At 38.0% G+C, this 24,254-nt stretch overlaps 2 protein-coding genes and 1 long non-coding RNA gene across 6 annotated transcripts; 2 read left to right on the forward strand and 1 right to left on the reverse strand.

Moving 5' to 3' along the window:
* The first annotated feature begins 1,456 nt into the window (after positions 1-1,456).
* On the forward strand, positions 1,457-8,647 carry LOC116248233 (protein APEM9). Of its 3 annotated transcripts, XM_031620897.2 has the most exons (6): positions 1,457-1,605; positions 2,003-2,167; positions 3,557-3,634; positions 4,075-4,360; positions 7,863-8,242; positions 8,457-8,647. In XM_031620897.2, exons 1-6 carry the CDS (start codon positions 1,562-1,564, stop codon positions 8,584-8,586), a joined length of 1,083 nt encoding a protein of 360 aa, XP_031476757.1. In that variant the 5' UTR covers positions 1,457-1,561; the 3' UTR covers positions 8,587-8,647. The 3 variants fall into 3 exon arrangements, with proteins under 3 accessions (XP_031476757.1, XP_031476758.1, XP_031476759.1); XM_031620898.2 differs by lacking the exon at positions 3,557-3,634; XM_031620899.2 differs by lacking the exon at positions 2,003-2,167 and having other exon boundaries at positions 1,493-1,605.
* An 8,855-nt stretch (positions 8,648-17,502) lies between these two features.
* Positions 17,503-21,866, forward strand: LOC116248083 (pollen receptor-like kinase 2). The gene is given in 4 exon segments (XM_031620684.2): positions 17,503-18,249; positions 18,252-18,542; positions 19,622-20,242; positions 21,175-21,866. Coding segments are annotated over 4 exon segments (2,103 nt in total). The 5' UTR covers positions 17,503-17,744; the 3' UTR covers positions 21,861-21,866.
* Positions 21,867-22,020: 154 nt separating this feature from the next.
* LOC116248084 (uncharacterized) lies at positions 22,021-23,159 on the reverse strand. 2 transcript variants are annotated; one of them, XR_004170961.2, is made up of 3 exons: positions 22,808-23,159; positions 22,235-22,685; positions 22,021-22,161 (listed from the first exon to the last, which is right to left on the reverse strand). It is a non-coding gene; the product is annotated as an uncharacterized LOC116248084 (long non-coding RNA). The 2 variants fall into 2 exon arrangements; XR_004170960.2 differs by having other exon boundaries at positions 22,235-22,702.
* Between the last annotated feature and the right edge of the window lie 1,095 nt (positions 23,160-24,254).

Consider the following 24,254-nt stretch of genomic DNA (forward strand, 5'->3'; position numbering starts at 1 on the left):
TCCATGACCACTTCATGAACATATTGAGCCAGAGAAATGCGATGAAGAATATTCTAAATGGTCAAGCATCGATATTAACTTCTCTTTAACTAGTTAGTTCTAGACAAACTTGGTTCCAATCAACAACAAGCAACCAGTTATTATTATGATGACGAATGGCATTATCATAATTCTAGGAGTAATTCATACATACATCAAATTTCCCTTATTAGTTTATTTTCTAAACAGAAAAGTTCACACGCCTACTTGTCACTTGTCACTTGTTAATGCCTTGTTTCCCAGGCCGCTTTAAGTACATTATTCCCAAAGCCTGCTAATATGGCATTTCAAAGGCAAGTGATGTAATGAACCAGACAATTCTCCAGTTTGACACCTCTATTAACTTAGAAATGAAGCTGAATTTTGAGGCTTGATGAAAAACACAAAATCATGCCTGTAGGTTCATGTGCACGACCTAAGCAACACAGCAAGTTGCCAGTTCATTCCTGTACACAACCCATGTATTTGATATGAATGATCAAGGCCAATAGACTTTTTGGATGTTGAAGTGGTAAGGATCTCCGAGCCCAAAAATACTTGTGACCTACAACACTGTCAGACCAATTACTTGCACACCATCACCACCCACTTAACTATCTTATTAGCGTTCCAATTTCTACAGGTAAACTAGACATAGATCCTTACAAACCACCAGCTTTATGAAATTTAGTAAACAAGAACAAATCTGAATTAGACGAATCTGGAATGAGTCTTAGAAGTCGGAATCGCTAAAACCATATAGCACCAAATGCCATGATCAATTTAGAAAGGGCTATGTAAGGAACCGTGGACCTAATTCATTCATGTTGCAAGAGCTTCAGAACTTGACCAAGGATTTCTTGAGAAAGGGATGAAGGTTTTTATGATAAGCTACGTCCGAACGTTCAAATAAAATATCCAAGGAAGAATCACTTCATGAAAACAACTGAGGATATCAACTAAAGATTTTGGTCATTTATTCCTTATAACAGATGGTCCCTTGTTAAGGGGCCATTACATACAACCTGTTAGGTATAAGGAAACCTTTTTTTTCCTTTAAAAATTCCCGTTTGAAGACCTATAAATAGGGGAAGTTTCATCCATTCACTGCGCCTTCAAATATTTTTCTGAATGCGCATCAGTGAATGAATTTTTTTCCAATATTGCAACTAAAAGTTTGCGAGCAATTTATTTATCTTTAAGAGAATAATCTTTTAAAAACGCTCGAATTTTGGTGGTGTGATAATAATTTGCTTCAGTTTAAATTCATTCCATTGGACCGCTTGCTTTCTATAGTTAAATGAAATAAATCAAAATTCAAGCATCTTCTGATTATTGCCTGACTGTGTTTTGGTTAAATATTCATTTCCCAAATGTTTAGGGCAATTATCTTAAATAACTGAATTCCAAGAGGCCGAAAGCAAAATTTCCCGCAAGTCGGAGGCCTACATGTATATCAGTATATGGTCTTTTTCCTGCATCTCTCCCTCCCCCCCTCTCTCTCCCTCTCGCCCGACAAGAGACTGCTGCGCCGCATCTGAAAATGAATTTCCCCGTAAATTGGGAAGAAATCGAACTTTCCGAAGGGTACTTCATTTTATTTCTGCCCCAGATTTTTCTGATTCCCATGTATTCTTTTTGCTTTTAGTCATCAATCCATCCCTTGCTATCGTGCGTTTCTTCACTTTAATTAAATTTAGCTTATTTTCTTTGAGTTTTTTCTCTCTGTGGTTTCGCGCGTAACCATCAACCTGCTCATTTGTTTTCCTATTCCTTTTTCCTTTTTATTTAGATCTTATATTCTTTTCTTTTGATTTGTTTTATGAGTTGTTCGCATATGGTTATTTGCTAACAGCCTAACACCGACTAATTTCTGCGGGATTGACTTTGGTTGGATTTTGATAGTCTTGTAGTAACTTGCTTAATACTTATTGCGTATAGTTAGTGAAAAGATCCGCTTATAGTTTCTTCTTTTAATGGGCAGTTATCTTGTTTCCTGTATGTTTGAGGAGGCTGCATCTCTATCTTATTCTACACTGAAACGTCTTTGTAATTGCAAATTTGACGAATCGGTGGATAAAGATATGGTGGAAGATATGATAGAGTGTTCAGGGATGGTATTGCTCCAAGCTTACAAGGAGTTGGGGAGGTACTTATTTTAATTTAATTTGTTTCCTTTAACTCACCGTGTCTCTGTCGTGAATTCGGGATGTGGAGATAAAGAAGAATGTTACTTTTTGGTAGAATGTGCGCGTGCACGCACGAAATCATTCGCGCACAAAGTTTGCACCCTTGCCAGCCATCAAACCGACGGTGGCAGTTCTATGATATCCCGCGGTCACCAGAGTAGGCTCTGTGTTCGTCATAGTTACCTGAGGGAATAGCAAATAAGGAATCTAAATGGGCCTAAATTAAGCTCTGATTGATGTTGCATGTTTAGGTCGTGTACAGCTTTTGGCCTTAATTTTTGTCTCTACTTTCTTTCAACAGAATCAGCAGCAATCACCATTTTCTTCTGCAAGTTGGGTTCTCTACAAGATGCAATCATCTCATTTATAGGGTTCAATCCTGTTCATTATTGAGCTTAGCTCTTCATGGCCGAATTTTTAAATGATGCGAAGGAAGATGACCTGCATATTACCAAACCATTGGGAAGCAGAATATGGCTTACTTTCATACCCAGCTTCCATATTTTTTTTAGTCCGCATTTTTTGTCCAATGATTTAATGGTTGTTGGTCATTGCATGATCTTGTCATCACGTCCTGCAATGTGACAGAAGTGCCTTCTTATGCCTAGGCTTTTGTATTACTTTTGTTAAGTGACACCTTTTCTAACCTAATATTGTAGATTTTAGAGCTGGGGTTTGTCTTGGTCTGATCTGACCTTTAAAGCCTTCCTATTTGTGGATATTACATTGGTATGGAGTCTAACGTTGTGACTTGGTTAAACAAAGGTGGACAGGCGGCAACTTGTGTTTGGATCTTGGAATCTTTGAGTACACTAAATCTGTTGCATGCATTTTCCTTAGGAATTACTAATGCAGTTCCTATGCTTGATTTATCAAAATTAGGCAACACTGTGAAGATGGTAGAGTGCAAAAATATCCTTCTATTGGTAACCAAGTATATCATGTTTATCGTGTTTGCTAATAGCATAAATGGCTCTGAAAAGAACATGTTTTATTGGGTCTGCAAATATGGCACATGTTATAGGGATCTTGATTACTCCCAATTTCCAATTTCTGGCACACCAATGCTTGTAAGTATAAAATGAGGGGATTCTACTGGTTGTGGGTTTTTAGTTGCACAAGTTCTTTCTTAAATTAACCCTGTTGCTTGTTCTGAGTGGTATCAACTCTTGAATAATCTAGCTGAGATTATTGAATTGTTTTTCTTGCTTCGTTGCTTCACCACCATTTTTGTCATTGGATTTCGCATGTCCCAGTAATAATTTGTCTGCCTATATGTTTTGGTCTTTTGTTATAGTCATCCAGAAAATTGGAACAGGGTACTGATTCTCATATCAAGTATTTTGCAGGACACAAAGTATTTTGAAGGAGCTAGAAACTCTCTTTGGTTCAATTATTTCTGTACCAGTGCCACTTTTACTGACTGGGTATTTTCTAATTCCTACTGCTGAATCCTGCTGTATGTCTTGATGTGTAGGTTGATTCTGATTATGATACTCTATGGAACGTTTGTGACTTCTTTCTAATGTTGCATTATGTGGAAAAAAATATCAGCATGGCAGTGAGTCTATTAATCACTAGGATCACAAATGCACATCTGAGGGTTTCGGCTATTTCGTGAAATCACAGAAAGTGTTACTGATACCACATTGGAACTAGAATAACTTGAAAAAGAAAAAAAAATCCTAATTCCACTTAATTGCGCAAACTACAAACGCTACCTGTTAAAGAGGAGAAAAACTGATTTTCCTTTATTGAATGTTTACATGCCATGGTTGTAATGTATGTTCTTATGCCAACTTTTGTTGTTTTGAGTTTAAGCATGGCATGCCTGACGATAGAGAAAGCTAACACCATGTTTTATCAGGGTTTGCTTTCTAATGTCTGAAAAATGCTTGTCTGGTCTTCAAGAAATTTTGGAGGAGTTCCTCAGCAGCTGGAACTATGTAGAACAGAAATCGTGTTATATCCTTAGGACTGTGGATAAGCAGCAACTATCATTTGAAGGGCATATCTGTTCTTCCTTGCCAGTGGAGAAGTACGTGGAAGTTACAAAAGTCTATGTTGTCTCTCTCCTTGGGGTTGTTTTGGACAATTATGAACTTGCTAATGTTCAGTTGACAAAAGCCGATTTGCCAGAAGAGGAAAGGCAGGCAAGACAATATTTAGCTTCACACGTTTCTTGACTTTACTTTGTTTTTTTTAAATTAATGTTTATCTTCACATTTTTTTTTGTTGACCACATTTTTTCTGGGTGAATTGTTTTGTTACTATGTTATGAGGATGGCCATGGGTGGTTTGGTCAAGTGAAATGTAAGGGGAAAAAAAAATAAAAGAAAAAAGACCTGTCCTTTTTGAAAAGCTTCTAGACTGTCCAAGTGATGTACGTTCATGACAGTTTCTTTCGGAAATAACCACATATCTGCCTCCCTTTTTTCCTTTAATATATTGTGTTGGATTTGGCAGACATCCTGTCACGACAAAGTGTTACAGCAAAACTGCAAATGTTAGAACTTATGATGTAGAAAGAGAAAACTGGCTAACCTTACTGTCAATTCGTTTCAGTAGTGGTATGCATTGACCACTTTAAAACAGAAAGCCACAATTTTACTATAATTGCAACAACCAACCCGCCCCTCTAGGGCCTCTGATATGGAAGTTGATGTGCACTCATAACTTAGCTATATTAGTAAATTCGGTGACAGTCACCCACTAAACCCTTTACTCACCCTGCATTGCTGGAAAAATGTTGCATGTCATCTTCACATAGATGATATTACCTTTGATCTGCCATTGTCTGCTTTTCTTTTTTCGCATATAGAAGGTATCCTGAATGTCCCCAACTTGCTTCTCATGATGCTAAAATTGAAGATGCTTTTTCTCTATGTTGATATTTTTAAGGGAGATGTTAAAGGTGTATCCTATGTTGTTAAGGTCTTGCCTAGGCAACGCTTAGGCATGGACTATCGCCTAAGTCCACCACTTAGGCGATAGGATATGTGCTGGTGCCTAGGCAAACCTAGGGTAGCCTAGGTACCTGCATGCCTAGTCCATGGGAAAGTGAAAAGTCACCTTCCTTTTCAATTAAAGTTTCTTAATTGAGTATGTAGTGTTATGTACTTTATTTTGTATTGATTACGGATTTTTATGTATTGTTATATTGATTATGTTGTTACATATGTACTGTTATATGTTTATATTCTAGCCACTTAGTCTGTTACATAGTATTGCACCTGTTATATATATGTATACTTATGTATGGTTATGTTAGGTACTTATATCATATAGTTATATGTATTGGTAATTTGTTAAAGCTGTTATAAACTGATGTGTTTATACCAGTGTCACAAAAAACGCGTTACTTTAAAAAGAAACGCAAAAAAAAATGTGCAAAAATGAATTGTCAAAAAACGTGTTTTTTTCAAAAAAAAAGGTAAAAATGAAAAAAAACACGTAAAAAATGCATTTAAAACATAATTTTTTGCGTCTTGTTTAAAAGCGAGATTTTTTTCAGGTGGTGGCATCACTTGTAATTTTTAAAAATCTTAAATGGTAGATTTAAAAAAATGACTAAAACACAAACGGAAGACGTTAAAAACATTTGATCATTAGAGGGGTAAACAACTCGACGCGATTTAGGGTTTTTGTTCAAAATTGGGGAAACTCGAAACAAGAACATTTCCAACTTCCAGCAACATTCCCGACCTACCTGTGGAACACATCGGCATGCGTTTGTTGGGCAGCTTCCGACGAGCAGCAGCCATGTGAAACCTCGGACGGCTGGGTACATTTTCCGGCACCCAGCAAATCTCTGACGGTTTTTCCTTCCGCAGGTAGGATTTTCTTTGGTCTTTTCTGTCGATTTGCAGATTTACCTTGGATTTTTTTGAGGTAAGCAGTACTGAAAAGGACAGGACATGTAGGTTTTCTAGTTTCTGATTTTTTTCCTGTATTTTTCAAGCTCACCTTCTTATACCAGAGAGAAAGTATGCCGTTTAAAACACCATAACGTTATTTGTGGCTATGGTATATACTATTAGGTACTGTTAGTCTGTTTTGTTATATTACCTGCTGCTATACCTGTTACATGTATTGTAATACCTGTTATATGTATTGCTAGTTTGTTATAAAACTGTTATAATACCTGCTGTTATACCTGTTATGTACTGTTAGTCTGTTTTGTTATATATAGTACCTGCTGTTATATGTATTGTAATACAATTTGTTATTCTGTTATTTGTGTTGTAATACCTGTTATATGTATATACTGTTATGTACAGTCTGTTATACCTGTTATATAGTATTGCATCAACTTGCTATATGTATATAGTATATACTATTATCCTGTTATATAATATGTAGTATTGTGATACTTGTTATATGAGTAATGTTAAACTTCTTTTATTGATTTTGCATATTCAATGAAATCAACAATTAAGTCTTGATTGGTTAAGTTGATTATGTTTGTTATATTGCTACTCTATAAATTTCAAATATTAGTAATAGTTAATCGAAACAACTTGACATAATAGCATAACTAATAAAATTAAAAAAAAAATTGGTCTCCTTTTTTGCCTAGGCCCGCCTAGGCACTAGCCGCTGTCTGGTACCAAGATGCTGCTTGAGCGCCTTGACAACATAGGTGTACCTGCTTCGAGGTGATGCCTTGGTGCCTTGACAACATAGGTGTACCTGCTTCTAGGTGATGCCTTGGCGCCTTGACAACATAGGGTGTACCTGCTTTGAGGTGGTGTCCTTGATGAAACTGATATTGCACATATTCTCATATCATATTATATTAGTATCTACTGTTAGTCAACACATATAGCTGTTGATGTGTGGAGAACGTCATGCATCAAGCACTAAGCTAACAGGAAAAGAGAATCATCAAGATAAGTTTGAAGTATTTCAACAGCACTGATAGGTTCACGTATATCCATGGAGAAAGGCCAATGCTTCATCTTATTTGCCATGGCGACATGTATATATCAGCTATATGTGGATCCATCGAGACTATAGAGGTATTAAGAAAAAGTTACAAAGCACCAAAATGTTCATTACCTACTACCCCTGTCCATCTCTAATAATTAGTGTGAAATATGCATAAATATTTCCTTTTTTTTCATTTTTCCTTCAAGGTTTGATTACCATGCTAACTGTTGGGCTAGCTTCAAGAGCTAGTCTTTCCCCTTCGTCTCGGATATATGGATAAACCTTTTTTATATCAACATTCTTTCTCAAGCATTATTTCATTAATAAATCGGTTTTTTTGTTGAGTTTCTTTGGTTTAGGGCGCTCATTAATAAATCTGAAGTAGGTGGACAACTATCTGTGTACATGTCATAGTGGTTAGAATGATATGCGTTCCTTTGAAGGCACCAGGACTTTTAAGTCATCAGACATTATAACAAAGTCCAGGGTTTTCCAGCATTTGACATGATATAAGGGTACTCAAACTCAATCTACCTAGGAAAGGCTAATGATTTTTTTTTTACTATTAATAAATGCATAGTCCATATAAAAAATAATGTGTCTTTGGTTCATGGGAATATCTGCAAAGAAGTAGATTTTGTTGTTTCTGTTCTTACTGGATAACATGCTTCAAGATCATGTGCCACTTCTCTCATACTTCGAAATTGTTTCAAAATTCTGCAGGCACTATTGGAGCAGTTGCAGTGTGCATGTGTTCGGACAAATTCAAATTCAAACTCGTTACTGGACCTTGAAAAGCCTCAATCAGTAGGAAGGAGTGACCTTGCTGTTTCGAACACAAACACTTCACCTTGTGAAGACAGATGTACAAGAACTATTGAAACCATTAGTCATGATGTCAAATTGGAAGGAGCAAGGTCTCCTTACCCCGGTTTAGGGAGCTTATTCAAGGCATTCCGCTCTTTTTTCTTGTTCTTCCGTGCAATTACCTTAAAGCTGGGAAGCGCTCATTTAGTTATCAGTCATGGAAGGGTCATGCTTGTAGGCGCATTCACCTTTGCAGTTCTTTACATTGTTCAAAAGAAAGGGGACACCTTCAAGAGGTGAGACATCTGTTCTTCAACAATCTACTCTATTTCGTGTTTCTCTTTTCTGGTAAATTTGAAAAAGGAATGGTATTTGAGTGCTCTGTTGCTTCTGTGAAAAAGAAAATGGTTAACTGTTAAAGCTTTGACCTCATAGGATCTTATCTTGAGATGCTCGAATCTTTAGTTTAATAAAATTGCCCTTACATGTGTGGTATTCTTTTTAATGCAGATTTGCAGCTAGGCAAATATCAGGCATCAAAAATGCTGTTTTGGATGCATGGCGGCTTGCATTTTCCATGCAGGTGAACCCTCTTGCAGCCATTCAACCCCCACTTGTTGTAACCCATGGACAAAGATAGCCCCTACATGCATCTTTTGTAGTCAGTTCCTTGATCTGTAAGTGAATGAGTTCTCTCTCTCTCTCTCTCTCTCTCTCTCTCTCTCTCTCTCTGACGGAATGAATACTGTACAGTTTTCTAGCAAAATGAAAAGTTTCTAGTGCAACTTGATGTTAGGGAAATAAGTACTTATGCATCCATTGCCATAATGCTAAAGCCATAAGAAGATTTTTCTGGTGGGTAAGACAAGCAACTTTGAAGCTTTCCACATAAACACCGTCCAAATATGAGTTCATGGACTGGACTTGTTTTTGAAATTATGAAATCATATGCCTTCTTCTAGTGAGTAAGATAGGGTTCGGCATTGGCAATCAAGAGGCTTTGAGGGCATTCAATAAGAGCACTGTGTTCTTGGAACACATGTTTCAAGAATACCATATTTTTATTTTAGGAGTATGGTGTCATTATGCCTAACATTTGTTTGTGGCAATCAAGAGGCTTTGAGGGCATTCAATAAGAGCACTGTGTTCTTGGAACACATGTTTCAAGAATACCATATTTTTATTTTAGGAGTATGGTGTCATTATGCCTAACATTTGTTTGTCGGATTTAGAAACACGACATTTATATCGAGGCCAAGAACATGGTGTTCTTGTAACATGTTCTAAGAACATGTATTTTAAAATGAAATGTTCTTATCACCAGGGGCGTATACATGAAACGATTTAGTGCTTCTCGTGTTTACAGCATTGTCAACGAAGACATGTAGTAAAACTCTGGCTTAGAACATATTTACTAGCTACTGCAGACATGTCCTCAAAGCTCCATAGATGAATTGACCTGTCATGGCTGGTGTCTTCAGTGCACAATGCATTTATTTTCTGCTCGGCACTTCCTTTTCGTAGATGATCTACCATCTTCATCTGACGGTTCTTAGTTTAATGAGATTGATTGTGTGGCACTCATATGGAAATATGCAAGTTGTGTTGGCAGGGGACGATCCAAAGCAAATATAGTTGCCAAGCATTAGAACCACAATTGACATGACATGGTTGGCCTGGACATAATTGGAAAGAATCAAATCCGCAGCAACTAAAAGTCCATGCATCCTAATAAAACTGAAAGTGACTAATTAGCATAAAGGAGAATAACAAGTTTTGCCTTGTAGAATCAGAGCAAGAAATCACTTGTCTAACGGTAGGCCTCCTTGTCGGCAAATTCTGATGTGTTTAATGTAGATTTCTAAAAGCAATTTAGATGGTTACCACCTTATCATAGGAATAAGAAGTTCAAGAAATGCAGCCATAAATTACTCAATCAATATTCATATAACAACACTGCCCTATCAATTATAAAGGTCAGAATTTTGCATACAGCAGCCACAGAGGTTGTGAATGACGTCAAACCAGCAGTACATGCATGAGGTTCAGCTAATGTTGAAAAATCATTAGCTTGTAGCCTCTGTGCCATGTCCTGATACAGCCATTTCAACCACTTACCAACAAATCTGAACGCATATGCAGATGCCAGCAATAAGAACAGCCTACTTTGCTGTGTTTCATAGTCAATCACGTGCCATGTGAAAGGTCCCATGAATATAGGTAGCACTCCCACTTAAAACTAACAGTATTAAACACTTCAACTGTACAATTTTCAACTAATCCTACAAGAGAAGCAATGCCAATCCGGAAAAACAAAATCTGGCCAGCACAAATTCAAGGTGCAGTAGGATTATATGAATCAGCAACAAATGATTGCCATAGGTCTGCAGAAAAGCAGAACAATACAGGCTGCGTAGGCTTTAGACATTCAGACAACTAAAGCAGCAGCATTCCAAGTTCCATCCCAATCACACTCATTATCATAATTCAACAACTTACCCTGCTACCCTATTTGACCTAATAAACACCACTTACCATTGAAATTCTCTAGATACATCTCCAAAGGCATCATAATTCCGTTCTAAGGGTTCTAAATTGACAATCAAGATACAAAATATGCACTTTTCAGGCCATATAAAGAAGTACAGAAAGGAAAGTATTATGATCTTCACACTAAGAACAGGTTCACAACTCAAGATGACATGGAAACTTTTAACCTACAAGTATAATAAGAAGCAAATGTTTTATATTATCAAACAGGCGTTGTCCATATGTTCCCATAAATATGCTATTGAAACAAGAAAATAGGAATGAAAAGGAACATTTACATAAACATTACTTGGGTTTTAGGGCACCACTGCCTTCTAACCTTACTATATCTAACAGCAATAGTAACAGCTCGTCACAATGCATTTGAGGCATCTGTTACAATGGTGTGACGCACAAAAACCATTGTCCCATAAACGGGCACATCAGATTGAAAAACTTTTCCTTCTCTTGTGACCTGCAAAACCCTGGTACATTCATGGAAGAAAATCAGTCCCCTTTAAATTTTCAGGGGCATAGAGAGAAAATAAGAGGTGAGACTGCTTGTTTCTGCTGCCATCAACATATCACTAAAGCTTATAGATACTTAACTAGGAAAAGAGTCTATCTTAAGCCAAGAAGTGAGGTAGTAACATCAGCAAAAGGAACTGCTACATGCTTCAGTAGACCAGTCATCAAATGCCCTCAGACGCTCTTTAAGGAGCATGTAGACAAATAAAAGTGAAAAGAGTAACTTATATTTGTTAGACTATACAGTTGACCTGCATCTTTATAGAAGCTCTACCATCGACAATATATCACATAAGAATTACATAAAGAACCAGGTCGATTCATCAGCATATAAGGTAGTAAGACCTACAAGTACATTCCTAGTAGTTCATAAACACTATAGTCTATAGCCAAGTAGAATCTAAAATTGAGTGCAACGAAAGCTAAATCATAAATGAGATAAATATAAGATAAGCTGTGTGTATGTGTATGTGTTGGAGAGAAAGAGGTGAATGAAAACCCTTATCATTACAAATATCAGAATGTACAATATCTTAAACAAATATATATATATATATATATATATATATATATATATATATATATATATATATATATATATATATATATATATATATATATATATATATATATTCATGTTGGCATGAGGGAATCTGGACTGTGTGACCTAAAGGTAAGGTATATATATATATATATATACTTATCTTACCTTTGGGTCACACAGTCCAGATTCCTTCATGCCAACATGGAACTCCTTTTCAAGTTAAGGCATTAAGAACATATCAAAACAACTCAGAAATCCAACTGCATATCTTGCTCATCCAACCAATCCTCCTCACCCCTGTCATATTTTCCTCATTAAGAGAAGCAAATGAATTATTGTGGACAAAGAACCATGCATTAACATCTTTTCCAATAGGACAACCGCCAACATTGTGCTTAGTACACCCACACAATTACTAGAACTAATTCTGCCCTCATATTCAAGTAATTGTTCAATAACAGATTCTCCATTAGGAATCACAGTGTCATTCCAAAAATATATTACTCTAAACAAATGTAGGAGTCATAATATGAGTTCAAAAACATATGACTCCACCATTTCCTTATCACCCTGTCTACTTGAATTTTAAAAAATTATCATTCACTATTTGCAACATATGAACCTCAAAAAAAAACCCAAAATGAGATTTCATCCTTCATTGTATTGATAGTGCAACTACCTATTTAAAAAAAAAGACAAAAAAAAATATGGTTAGTATTTTATGAAAAACTGTAGAAAAGAGGACACATGTAAACTATGAAAAAACAAATACCATAAGCTATGTGCCACCATGAAAGGAGGTTGCTAGGCATGTCCAACCATAAGCTAAAGCGAGAGTGAAACTCATTCATTCTTGCAACTTGAGCAGCCAACTCATTCATTTTTGTCTAGTTGTGACTCCATAATGTCAATCTTCGTTTTAATTGATTTATTTCTTCAATTAACGTTGCATTTTTCTGAATGAGTTGAACTCGAGTTGGAGTTAGACCAAACAAATCTGATGAACAAACCCCCAAACCATATGTTCGTACACGACCATGATTTTCTTTTCCCAAAATTTGTGAAAGAATATCATCTCAAGATGCATAATCTCTTGAACCCATGGGCAACGCAGAAATTTTTTCTACAATCCTACCCTATAAAAACCATACTTGTAGAATTTTGAACCATTGGTTTTCAAACTTTATGGAAACCTATCTAGAATCCTGTAGAATCAAACATACTTTCAAATATTGACAAAGAAACATGATAAAATATGTAAATCAAGCATATAACAACTTACAAATACTGCACTTGTGACTGTATTATTGTGATCTTGTTTTTTGCTTGCACGAGTCATGATAAAGATCTCAGCCCGTGAGGGTTCACTTCCATCTTCATTCACCTGTAGGATTTGTGCATATTTTAAGAAATTGAATCTATTTATAGGATTATCTACTAAATTAACAAACTTCAGAAATAAATCTTTATTATCCAATACTTTTCCAACATGAAAACGAGCAAAACCCATTGTCCCAATTGTGTGTGGGAACTTTTGATTTGAACGACTGATGATGTGTGCCAACACTTTGTGCCCGTAATGACAATCATTGTAATTGCAACATATGAAAAGATAAATTTTTCAAAAAATTAAAGATAGCATGTGCAAACCTTTGAACTATGAAAGTCAAAATGGTGCATTAAGGCTGCCCATTGATTTGTAGGAATGTCTCTTGGATGATGGCTTAAACACTACACCATTGTGTTGTACCTTTTATATATTTTTCGTAAACCATATCTACAATTTCTTCACCTAAGGTTTTAGCAACTGATCGATCGTGTACTTTGTATTCTTGATGGAATACTTGCTCTGTATGAAATAATGTTATGTTACTAACTTATAAATCTAATAAGTTTATTTTCAAATTGTTGAAAACTTATTTTTACCATAACATGCTACCAAACATTGTTATTGTAAGAGTCTTGCAATGTTCTCCAACCAAAATAGTGAAATGGTGTCATCTCTAGATCTCGGGCCATCATCCCAAAAAATTAACTTAGGTGTTGTGCTTTTGGACGATGTGCTGCCGATATTTGTTCAGTTCCAAATGGAACTTTTCGACAAGCTGCAAATTAAGAGTAGCCAATGCATGACTTCATCCTCGTGTCTTTTTTGCTCGAGGTGCTGCATTCAATAAAAAATAAAGTAGCAAACGTAACATATCTTAGGATAAAAAAAAAAATAGATCAATGTCTTAAATGCTAGTGATGTAGGTGAAGAGTCTTCAGTAGTCACATCAGAATCCACTCGACAAGGAGCCATCTATTATATAAGGGAAAAAGGTCAACATAGTTATACACATTTAATGAAAGAAAATAAATACTCTAGTCAATGTTGCATGAGAAAAAAACATCACGAACTTATAAATTACCATATAAACTACCTAATGTTTGATTAGGTGGAACTATAATTTTTTGTGGAGCCACATCTCTCCTCACCCAATCTATGCCATCATCATCAAATCTAAACATTATATGGTTCATTTTTTCAAAAAGTGTTGTCGTCATCTTCATTCACAATACTTCCTTGCATGTGCATCTCATATAAATCACATGGTTTTGTTGTTCTGACAACCTTCCAATATGGTTCAACTGGGCCATCTACATAATAGACCTGTTGTACTTGTGAAGGAAATACAAATGGCTCATTATGCATGCATGTGAACTTGGAGCTGACTAAAGTGAGGCCACATTCATCCTTTTTTATCATGTTATCATTTTCACTAAGAACATCAAACCACTCACATTTAAAGAAAAAAACTTGAAGTTCACATGATACTCTATTTTAATGATATCAATGACAACCTCGTCATAAGTGATGTCACTGATAGTTGAATTTATATCTCTAGCACATGAAAAACATGAAGTTTGTATTTAACATCCACACCACTAATTTGAGTCTTGTGCTTCACTTCTCCATCTCTTGTGTGAAATCTAAACCCATTTATCAGAAATCTTTTACATCTTTTTGCTACTTCTTACTACTTTTGAGAAACCTCGTTTTTTACTTTTACGCAATTGATAAATCCGAACGATATCAAATATGCATTAAATCACAATCACAATAAATTACATTAAGTCTAGTAAAAATAATTGTAAACAACTTATCTTAATCGGATGTCTCCAAAGAGTCTGATATAAAATTATTGACAAATCGGACTATAGATGAGGGAATTTTTTTGAAGCGGACCATGGACCAAGTAACTGAGGGTTTAGGTTTGAGATGATTTTTGCAGAACAGGCCATGCAGGGAAGGGGTGGCTTGCGAGGGATGTTGATGTTGTGGACATGAGGTGGTCAAAGTTATGGCCAGGCATTACAAGAAACAGCGAGGAGGGCAAATAGGACGGACCTCTTAACATTAAGAAGTGTGAAGATGGTTAGCCTCAAAGTAAGGACGGTAACGGATTGGATTCGAATCAAATGTATATTTTACCATATCCATTTTTTCAAATATCTATATATTCAGATTCGAAACAAAGAAAAATTTTATACAATATCCAAATTCGTAATCTGCATATGATCTGAATTTGACATTTAGATTAACATCTGAATCCAAGCCCGAGTTTAAATTGAATTCAAACCACATTATAGACATTGAGTATAGAATATTTACAAAAATCTATTTCTGCCCGAATTCAAATCCAAGTCCAGTCAATCTTTACTTCAATTTGAACCCGAACCTGAATCCGATCACCAAATTCGGAGCTTCACAGGGAAGCGGAGAGGTGCGTAGATGTCCGACTAGCGAGCCTTGCAGCAGTGGGGCTAAGAGGAGATGGAGGGGTGACAAGGCAACAGATATAGTTGAAGCTTCAGCTTGGAGAGCTGGGGCATTGATGCTACCACCAGGTCTGATAGACACCGAGAGTGTGGATGAAGGAAATTACGGCTAAAAAGATGACTGCAAGGAGAGGTGGGTGTGCAGGATGAAAGGTTGATGACCTATGGGTTTGAATCATCGACACTGAGAAGGAAGAGATTCGCCGGCCGGAAATGGTAGGAATAATGAGAAGGTGAAGTCAAGGAAAGAGCTTGAAGATTGGGTGAGCAGGGCCAAGTTGAGGAAGAGGAAGCCATGGGAGAGGGGTGCAAACAAAGGCATCAGAAGCAAGCAAGGTCCCTTATTCATTTGGAAAATAGCTGGCCTTGTTTGCCGGGATGACGTTTTTCAGTATATAACGTTGTAAAGATTGGCCTGAATGGGATAAATTTGAATCAAATTTGTGCGAGATTGACTCAATCCATTAACCGATGCAAGGTTGCCCTGTATCATAATCACTTTTTTATTATTTTAACTAGGTCTCAAAGAAGTTTCTCCAAAGCTTATACTGTTATAGAAATGGACATGTGGCAGAAGGGTACGCCACTACAGCTAGATCTCCCAACCTACCTACCACAGAAATGGTCAAACCTTATTTGCAAAACAATCAAGATATGGATGAAGGTTGCCTTTGTTTCCCCACTAATTTTTTGATCCGAGGGGATATGAAATCCATGCTAGGTGAAATCCACGGTCTTATCAAACTATAAATTTCAACATCCACCCGAGACATCTACGTTATAGTATCAAAAGCATAGATTTGATAAGATTTGATGTTCGAATTTTTTTTTTTTTTTTAGGTGGGGGTGGGGGGGGAAGGGGAGGTGCAGACTTCAAAATCATGAATCTGAAATCCATGGTAGTCAAACGCGACCTAAAGTGCATAAAACCCCACAAATCCTTTTAGTCCCAGCCATTTAGTGCCATAACAATTTCAAGGGGGCTTTTATAAAAAACAAGCAGGCTGAGCTGAAGTTATCATAACCAAGTGGCTGTTTCATAAAGTGATGCTTACCTTTTTTCTGCTATTTTTAAACGGCATCGCCTTGAGCTCCCAATTTTAGCAATTATTGCTTGACGAGTTCATACTTTTGAGAAAGCCAAGGACTTCTTTCCCAGTGCCGGAGGGCAACAATTGACAAAGACTGGTTGATTTACCAAATGGCACCGCTATTTTCAGCAATTCAAATTCAGACAGGAAAAACCTTAAAATTTGAATCCCCTGTCAACCACTCTCCCAGTTCAGTATAAACAACCCATCAGATTTAGCTTACTTCATATGTTTCAGTTAACAATTCTCCCCCTCTTTTTCAATCATATAATCGATCTCTAGCCACCAACAATCATAATAAACCTGACTCCTAAATTTGTCTCCCAATTCATTAAATGTGCCACGATAAAATAGTGAGAAAAGGGAGATGTACAGACAATAGCTAAGGTTTTTAGAATGGGCAGTTCTCAAAATTTACTTAGCACCCATGTTTTGGATACATACACACATGGCACCTTTATTAGGCAGTCTTGTTTTGATGGTGATTTCATCCCCATTTTAAAAATTTTTTAATATATCGAACTGTAAGTGTCAAGAATTATGGACTAAAATAAATATAAAATATGATGTGCGGATCAAATTTTTTGAAGATCTAAAGAACAGCATTTTTCAGTTTTCTCCGCTTATAACATCGACATTGAATTCTTATGACTTTTTATCACACATTTTTAGAGGTTTTGTTCTTACATTCCTCATTCATTTATCGTTGAAGTATTATAATAAAATATACCGCAGTTAAACGCCAGATGGTTGGACAGCCGAATCCATATTTTCATGATGAACAAAGAAATCGACACAGCAGGCTCACCTATGACTACTAAGGCTACTTCACTCTCTTCATTAAGGTAGATGGCCTGCAGGATTAACTCTGCGTTGTGTGTTGTTTAACCATTTTGTTAGTGTAAATCATCAGTTTGCGTAAACTTGAACTTGTCGGCCAAAAAAGAAAAGGTTCGGCTTAACCATAAAGAGAACGAGGTCTCAGTTTGAAATACCAAAAAACTATTTGGGCTCGCATCCGAATTGCAAAGGACTTTAGGGATGTTTCAGCAAGTAATGACCGAACAAATTAACATTCACGGCCAAGCTTAAATTTCTCTAGGGCCATCTCATCTCGTCCATGCATAGTGGGAGTTGCCAGCTCCACAAATTTTAACAAGAACGGATGTTTGTTATTCGAGCCTATCTCCTCTCCTCCTCTCTACATCTTTTCCTTCTAAACACCTTTCACAATAGTTAACAAAAAAGTTACTTGGTGTGGCCTCGTGTTCAGCTCAAAGAGGAATGCTCAGCATGCTCTGCAAACCTAAATTAAGTTCTTGCACAACCTTGGGCCATGCATCCATGACTAAGATCAGCACCTCCTTCACATTCCAACCTCCCACCAATCCTCTTCTCCTCTGCCTTGTACATGCCAATGCGCACCTCCATGCCATTGTCATCTTTGTCATTGTTTCAGTGACTATGTGTTGTTTGTTTCCTAGTGCAGACGCTTCGCTGGAATCCGATTCCAAATCCTTAATGAAACTCAAAGAATCATTTGTGGGCGCTGATGCTCTTCTGAATTGGAATGCATCACAACCACCTTGTGATGGTGACAAGGCGGCATGGACAGGGCTCAGGTGTGTAAATGGTACTGTTACAATCGTGCAACTTGAAGGACTTGGCCTGAGAGGGTTGGTCGACGTTGACGCGCTTGCTGCCATCCCAACATTACGGTCTGTGAGCTTCATGAACAACAATCTGTCAGGCGCAATGCCCAACTTCAGGCAATTTCGTGCACTAAGAGGAATTTTTTGTCAAACAACCAGTTCTCCGGTAACATACCTGCAGATCAGTTTGCAGACATGTGGTTGTTGAAGAAGGTATGGTTGTCGCAGAACAAGTTTTCTGGGCCAATCCCAGCATCCCTTGCATCCAGCTGTCCACGGCTCATGGAATTGAGGTTAGAGCAGAACCAGTTTACCGGGGAAATACCAGATTTTGGGAAAACCAAGTTGACAATGTTTAATGTGTCTTACAATGAATTAGAAGGAAACATCCCACAGAATCTAGAAAATATGAACGCAAGCTCTTTTGAAGGTGATCCACTCACTGCTCTCTCTCTCTCTCTCTCTCTCTCTCTCTACTGTATGAAAGATTGGAAGTGTCATGGAAGAAATGCATTTCAATGCAGCATCGAACTTGGAACTATTATATATGTCAACATAAATAGCGTCAACATCATAGAGCACAATATGTAGTGATATTTAACAGCTTGATTATCTCATTTCCGTTGCCATTTATGTCCTAGAAACAGCAATTGTTTTGTCACATCGTTCAGCGGCATCACTGTTGCATGGTTTTTTTTTCATCATCTTTGTGGTTTGTCATATCATTAACATCATCCGTGTGATAGTTGCTACTCCTATCTGATTTTCTAACAAAAAATCGCTAAGACCAAGCCACCATACAATTGTAAGACCTCCGAGGGTCGATCAGCCCAACAACTTGCAGCTCTGTTCGTCCAAGTTCTTTGCATACTTTGGCACAAGCGGAAACCATTTAGAGCAACTCATGATGGCACAATTGAATGATCTTGAGAAGGATCGAGGTGACAAGACATGAAAAACGGAAAAGAAATTACACAACAGAAAACGCCAACAAAAGCTCCATCCACCTACCTAGGAAGGTGAGACTGTACACCTGGAAACTGGAGGTCAAGAGTTGAATACCCACCGTATCTCTTGGCATATTCTGGCCGTGGTCTACTTACCACCGGCATTAAATGAGAAGGAAAAATTCCGTAAGATAATCATCAAATAAAATGGGCATGTATCACTCCGACAACCAAGTTTTGAGTTAGAAATCATTGTATAACTTGTCTAGGTAGCATCATGCTCAGGATTTTGATTATTAACTCCATGATTAGAGATGCGAACAGTCTTGCATGTAGTACTCTGAACTTTATAATACTAGAAATTTTAATTAATCACCAGCCTGGCCTTTTTCATTACTTTCAATCTATGTGCTCCTTACTCAAGCCTGGTGAATGAATAGAATTTAAACCTCATTTTTCTTCACGGAATATGTGCTTGAATCCTTGATTTACCTCTGATGGGCTTCTTTCTAACTTCAGCAGACTCTTAATAAGTTTTCAGCAATATTTATCGGCGATGCAGGAAACAAGGCCTTGTGTGGTCCACCATTAGAAGCAGTATGTCCCAAAAAGACATCAAAGAAGAAAGGCCTCAATCTGATCATCATAATTGTAGCATCTGCTATAGCAATTGTTATTCTGGTTGCAACTGTTGGCACCGGCCTTATGTTATTTAGATGCGGGGCTACAACACAACATGCCCACGATTCACCAAACAGCTCAAAGAAGGTGACATCTGTTGAGGAAGGAAATGGAGGTCATGGTTCAACAGGAAAACAACGTGGCAATGGTGGTACCAATAATGACATGAAAGGTAACGAGATGAGGGAGCTTGTTTTCCTGACGGATGACAGAGTACCATTTGAGTTGCAAGATCTGCTAAAAGCATCTGCTGAAGTGCTAGGAACTGGGAGCTTTGGGTCCTCATACAAGGCTATGCTTCAAGATGGTTCTACAGTGGTAGTAAAAAGGTATAGGGAGATGAATAACTTGGGAACGGAAGAGTTTCATGAGTACATGAAGAAGCTTGGTAGATTAAGCCACCCAAATCTGTTGCCATTAGTGGCTTATTACTACAGAAGGGAGGAGAAACTGCTCATCTACGATTATGTTCCAAATGGGAGCCTAGTTTATCTTCTCCATGGTAAGATCATTTGCACTTCAACAAACTCAAACTGAGATACTTTTGGATAACTCCGGTCTCCCTAGAGTAATCCCTTAGGGAATTTTCTGGGGACATAGGCTGAAGTATCACAGGCCAAGGACTGTGATTCCTCAGCTTCGGTTATTGACCACCAGATAAGGGATAACAACTACAGTTGTAGCATATGACTCTTCTACAATTGACGTATTATGATAAGGGATAGAAGAACCTGTTAGATAAAACTTCGGAAAACATGCACTAACTATCAAACTAGATTCAGAATTCACTATTGTAAATTGACCAAGTACACAACCAAGCAGTACTACCATGAGCTGAATGCTAACCATGTGGTTCCATGGATCTTATTTACGATGATTACCGATCTAACTGCCAGGATGGGCCCAGTTATCCAACAGGAAGTAAGTTGTGAACGTCACCACCAATACTAGTATCATGGATCTGCATGCATCCCTCTCTGCAAGACCGAAGATATGAAACTTTCCGGAGGGTAAAGCGAACCCAAAGTTTACACCTGTGAGCTCATGAGTGAGCAAGGTTGCTTCCCTAGGATATTGCAATATAAAGCTGCATTTGCCTTAAGGAGCAGGCATTTGAAACTGGTTTTCTGTCTCTTCTTTTCTCTCTCTCTCGCCTCCTTTTCCTTTCACCCCCTTCTTTTTCGTTTTTCTTTTTCATGACCATCCTCTCTACCTTAGTATGGGTTGATCCCGCTACTCGTAAGACAAATCCAGTGCATAGACAGACTTTCATGACCCAATGCAAGATTAGCACTCACACATAGAAATTCATGACCGTGTATCCTTAACTACATATGCATGTATAAGAAAGCATCAGTTGCAAATTCTATCTAATGACACAAGAAATTTAGAAAGCTTCAACCATGTGCTAACCGTTACCATGCCATTTTTCAGGTAAGCACACTCCAGCTTTTGCACCGCTTGATTGGCCAACACGTCTGAAGATAGTCAAGGGTGTGGCTAGGGCCCTGGCTTACCTCTACACAGAGCTACCAACTCTAGTCCTTCCGCACGGTCACCTGAAATCTTCCAACATACTCATAGGTGAAGATTATGAACCCCTTCTGACCGACTATGCGCTGATGCCAGTAATCAATACGCAGCACGCGATGCAATTTATGGTGGCCTATAAGTCCCCAGACTGTTCAGATGGTCTTGCAACAAAGAAGTCCGACGTCTGGAGCTTGGGGGTGTTGATTCTGGAGATGCTAACAGGAAAGGTTCCCAAAGTATATCTCAAAGAGGGAAGGGGAGGCACGGACCTGCCTGTTTGGGTGACTTCAATGTTGACGGAGGACCGGGCCGTCGATATCATTGATGAAGAGATGTGGGGGACTAGAGGAGGGGAAGGTGAAATACTGAAGCTACTACAGATTGCGCTGGCATGTTGTGAGGAGGATGTTGGGAGGAGATGGAGCATGGGAGAAGCACTAGCCAACATAGAGGAGCTGAAGGAGAGCGGAGGTGAAGAAGATGACAGATCAACGTATGGTACGGAAGGGGAGGGGAGTCAGTCGCACTCATCTAGAGGACAGAGTGGCGAAGGATTCTCCATCTACCCGATGGAAGATCAAGTGTAAGGCGTGGCAAGACAGGAGAAGAAGAACGTACTTGGGACAAAAAGTGAAGGAACTGACTCAACTGCTGAGTGACTTGAATTGCCTGGGATGAGAGTGGAAGGAGTGAGGTCGGTAAACGCCACGCCGGCAGGGGACAGGCGCGAGGGAGCTTGCATTGTACGGGAAGGATTACAGAAAGCGCGCATTCTTTCTTTCCTTTTGCTGCTCCTCGGAGGTATATTTCTTCCTCCCCTGTGAAATTCGCAGGAGATTATGATCTGTGCTGATCGCGCACACGCGCTTGTAAGCGTAGTGAGCTTATCTGCATAATAGTGAATGAGTGAGATTGCTGTTAGCTTATGAATCCAAACGGAAGGCAAAATTCATGGACGCACCACTGTGACCTGTAAACCAGTTGCATTGCAGGTGCCCGATTCCTCATTCGCTACCTACAATTGCAATGGGCAACGGGAAAAAGCTTCCCCCCTGATGCCAAGCACTCTCCTATACACGGTACATTTGTTGTTTCCTAGTTTGCGTTTAACAACCTCGTTTGTTCCTTCAGCTTCAAATATGACACAGTTTCTTGAAAAAGAGAGAAGTATATTATCAAATGCAATTTTCTCTTGAATAATTTACCGTATAATTCGCCTTTCAACTCTCATCTCGTCTTCATGCCTGCATTCAAAATTTTCTAACATGAACATGATCGTTTTCGACAAAGGACGAATGAAATGTTCAAACTTTAAATCGATTTTCTTGTAAGACTGATGAGAATATCCAAATGGGGGCTCGTTCTTGGAACCCTGCTTCGTCCTCCCCCCTCTCTCCAGTGACCGGCCGACCCTATCAAAATCAGGAAACTAAAATTCCAATTAGGAAAGGTTTTTGTCTCGTTAGGGTTCGCGATGAGAGTAACTAAAGATACAGATCCATAGAGAAGAATAGAGAACTCGTTGTACACGTACAGAAAGCAGGGAACGGCTGAGGACTCCGGACTGCTTTCAGCAACGGCAACCCCTTTGCAGCGGAGAGCCCTAACAACAAACTCTTTCGCTTTTCCGAGCTGATTATGAAAAGCCAAACCAAGATTCACAGCCTCAAGCCCTCGAACCTCTGACATCAACAAAGAAGATCATCATCAAAGGTACCCTCCGCCAATAAGTTCCTCCAGAGACGGACAATCTGAAGTTCAGCTCGATCTCCTCAGTGGCAGATCGATCATCTCTGATGGGCCTCCATATGCAGCCCGATATTCTCCTTCTTCAGGCCTTCCCTCTTAGGGATTTCCCTCCCTCCATGAGAGGAAAAAACTGTCGTTGCACAATTCGTAGTTACAACAGTTGCGCCAACAAGAAGGCGCGGCGGTTGCAGAGGTGGATGTGGAAACGGGTTGGACACATTTCGGATCATTATCCAACTAGGGTTGGAGATTTAGTCATTGGCTAAGCATTTTTGTTTGACCAAGTATTTTAAAATATCTACTAATTATTTTTTAAATAAAAAAATGACAAATAGCTTGATGTTTAGCAGCCACTTGTTGTAGTCCGAATTTATATTTAAAGGAATTTAAATCTGAAAGTTAGGTCCAAACATCATCCCAACATGTAGAGTTGAATCCAGACACAAAATAACCCTTCTCCTACGGATAAATAAAAATATTAAACATTTGAACCGGACTCTCTATTCGGATCCAAATTAAAACCCAACATCCATTGAGTTGCATATCATGATCTTAACGATGGAGAGTGGAGAGTGATAAATGGAACTCAAATGAGATGAGGTTCAATTCAAGTGTTGTTTTTCTCGTAGTAGAAGTAACTATATCACGGCAGGCTATACCGGTGGACCCAAAAAATATATGAATACAAAGAAGATATGTTGCAACAGTATGGAAGACCATATTCCCTACTTAAGATTAGAATAATCCCTCGATGGTATATGTACAATTATCATGTAATAGCTAGAATGTGAGCAGATCATATTTGAATCGTACCGTACCTGATTTTTAGGATATCTATATAATCAGGTTCAAATTCATATTCGAATATGGATAAAGAAAAATTCATATTATATCTGAATCTAATGTCTGAATTCATAATCTGAATCTGATTGTTAGATAAACATCTGAATCTGAATTTGTTCAATATTTACTTAAACCCCAATTCAAATCTGAGCCAATGTCATTTCTTATATTGGAATCCAATCTGATTTGGCTTTTTATTGTAAAGTCAGTCTACACAGTGTCATTGTCGCATTTAATTTTTCAGAGTGCTTACCACATCTTTGTAAATACGATTTTATTTCAGTATACCGTAAAACGAATTACACAATTGTGTTATCGCAATCTATTTTGTATGACTGCTTGTCACCTCTTAATGAATGTCTTTTTATCATCAAACTAGTCTATACATT

Source organism: Nymphaea colorata, chromosome 2 (assembly GCF_008831285.2).
Source record: "Nymphaea colorata isolate Beijing-Zhang1983 chromosome 2, ASM883128v2, whole genome shotgun sequence".
Classification (NCBI taxonomy): Eukaryota; Viridiplantae; Streptophyta; class Magnoliopsida; order Nymphaeales; family Nymphaeaceae; genus Nymphaea; species Nymphaea colorata.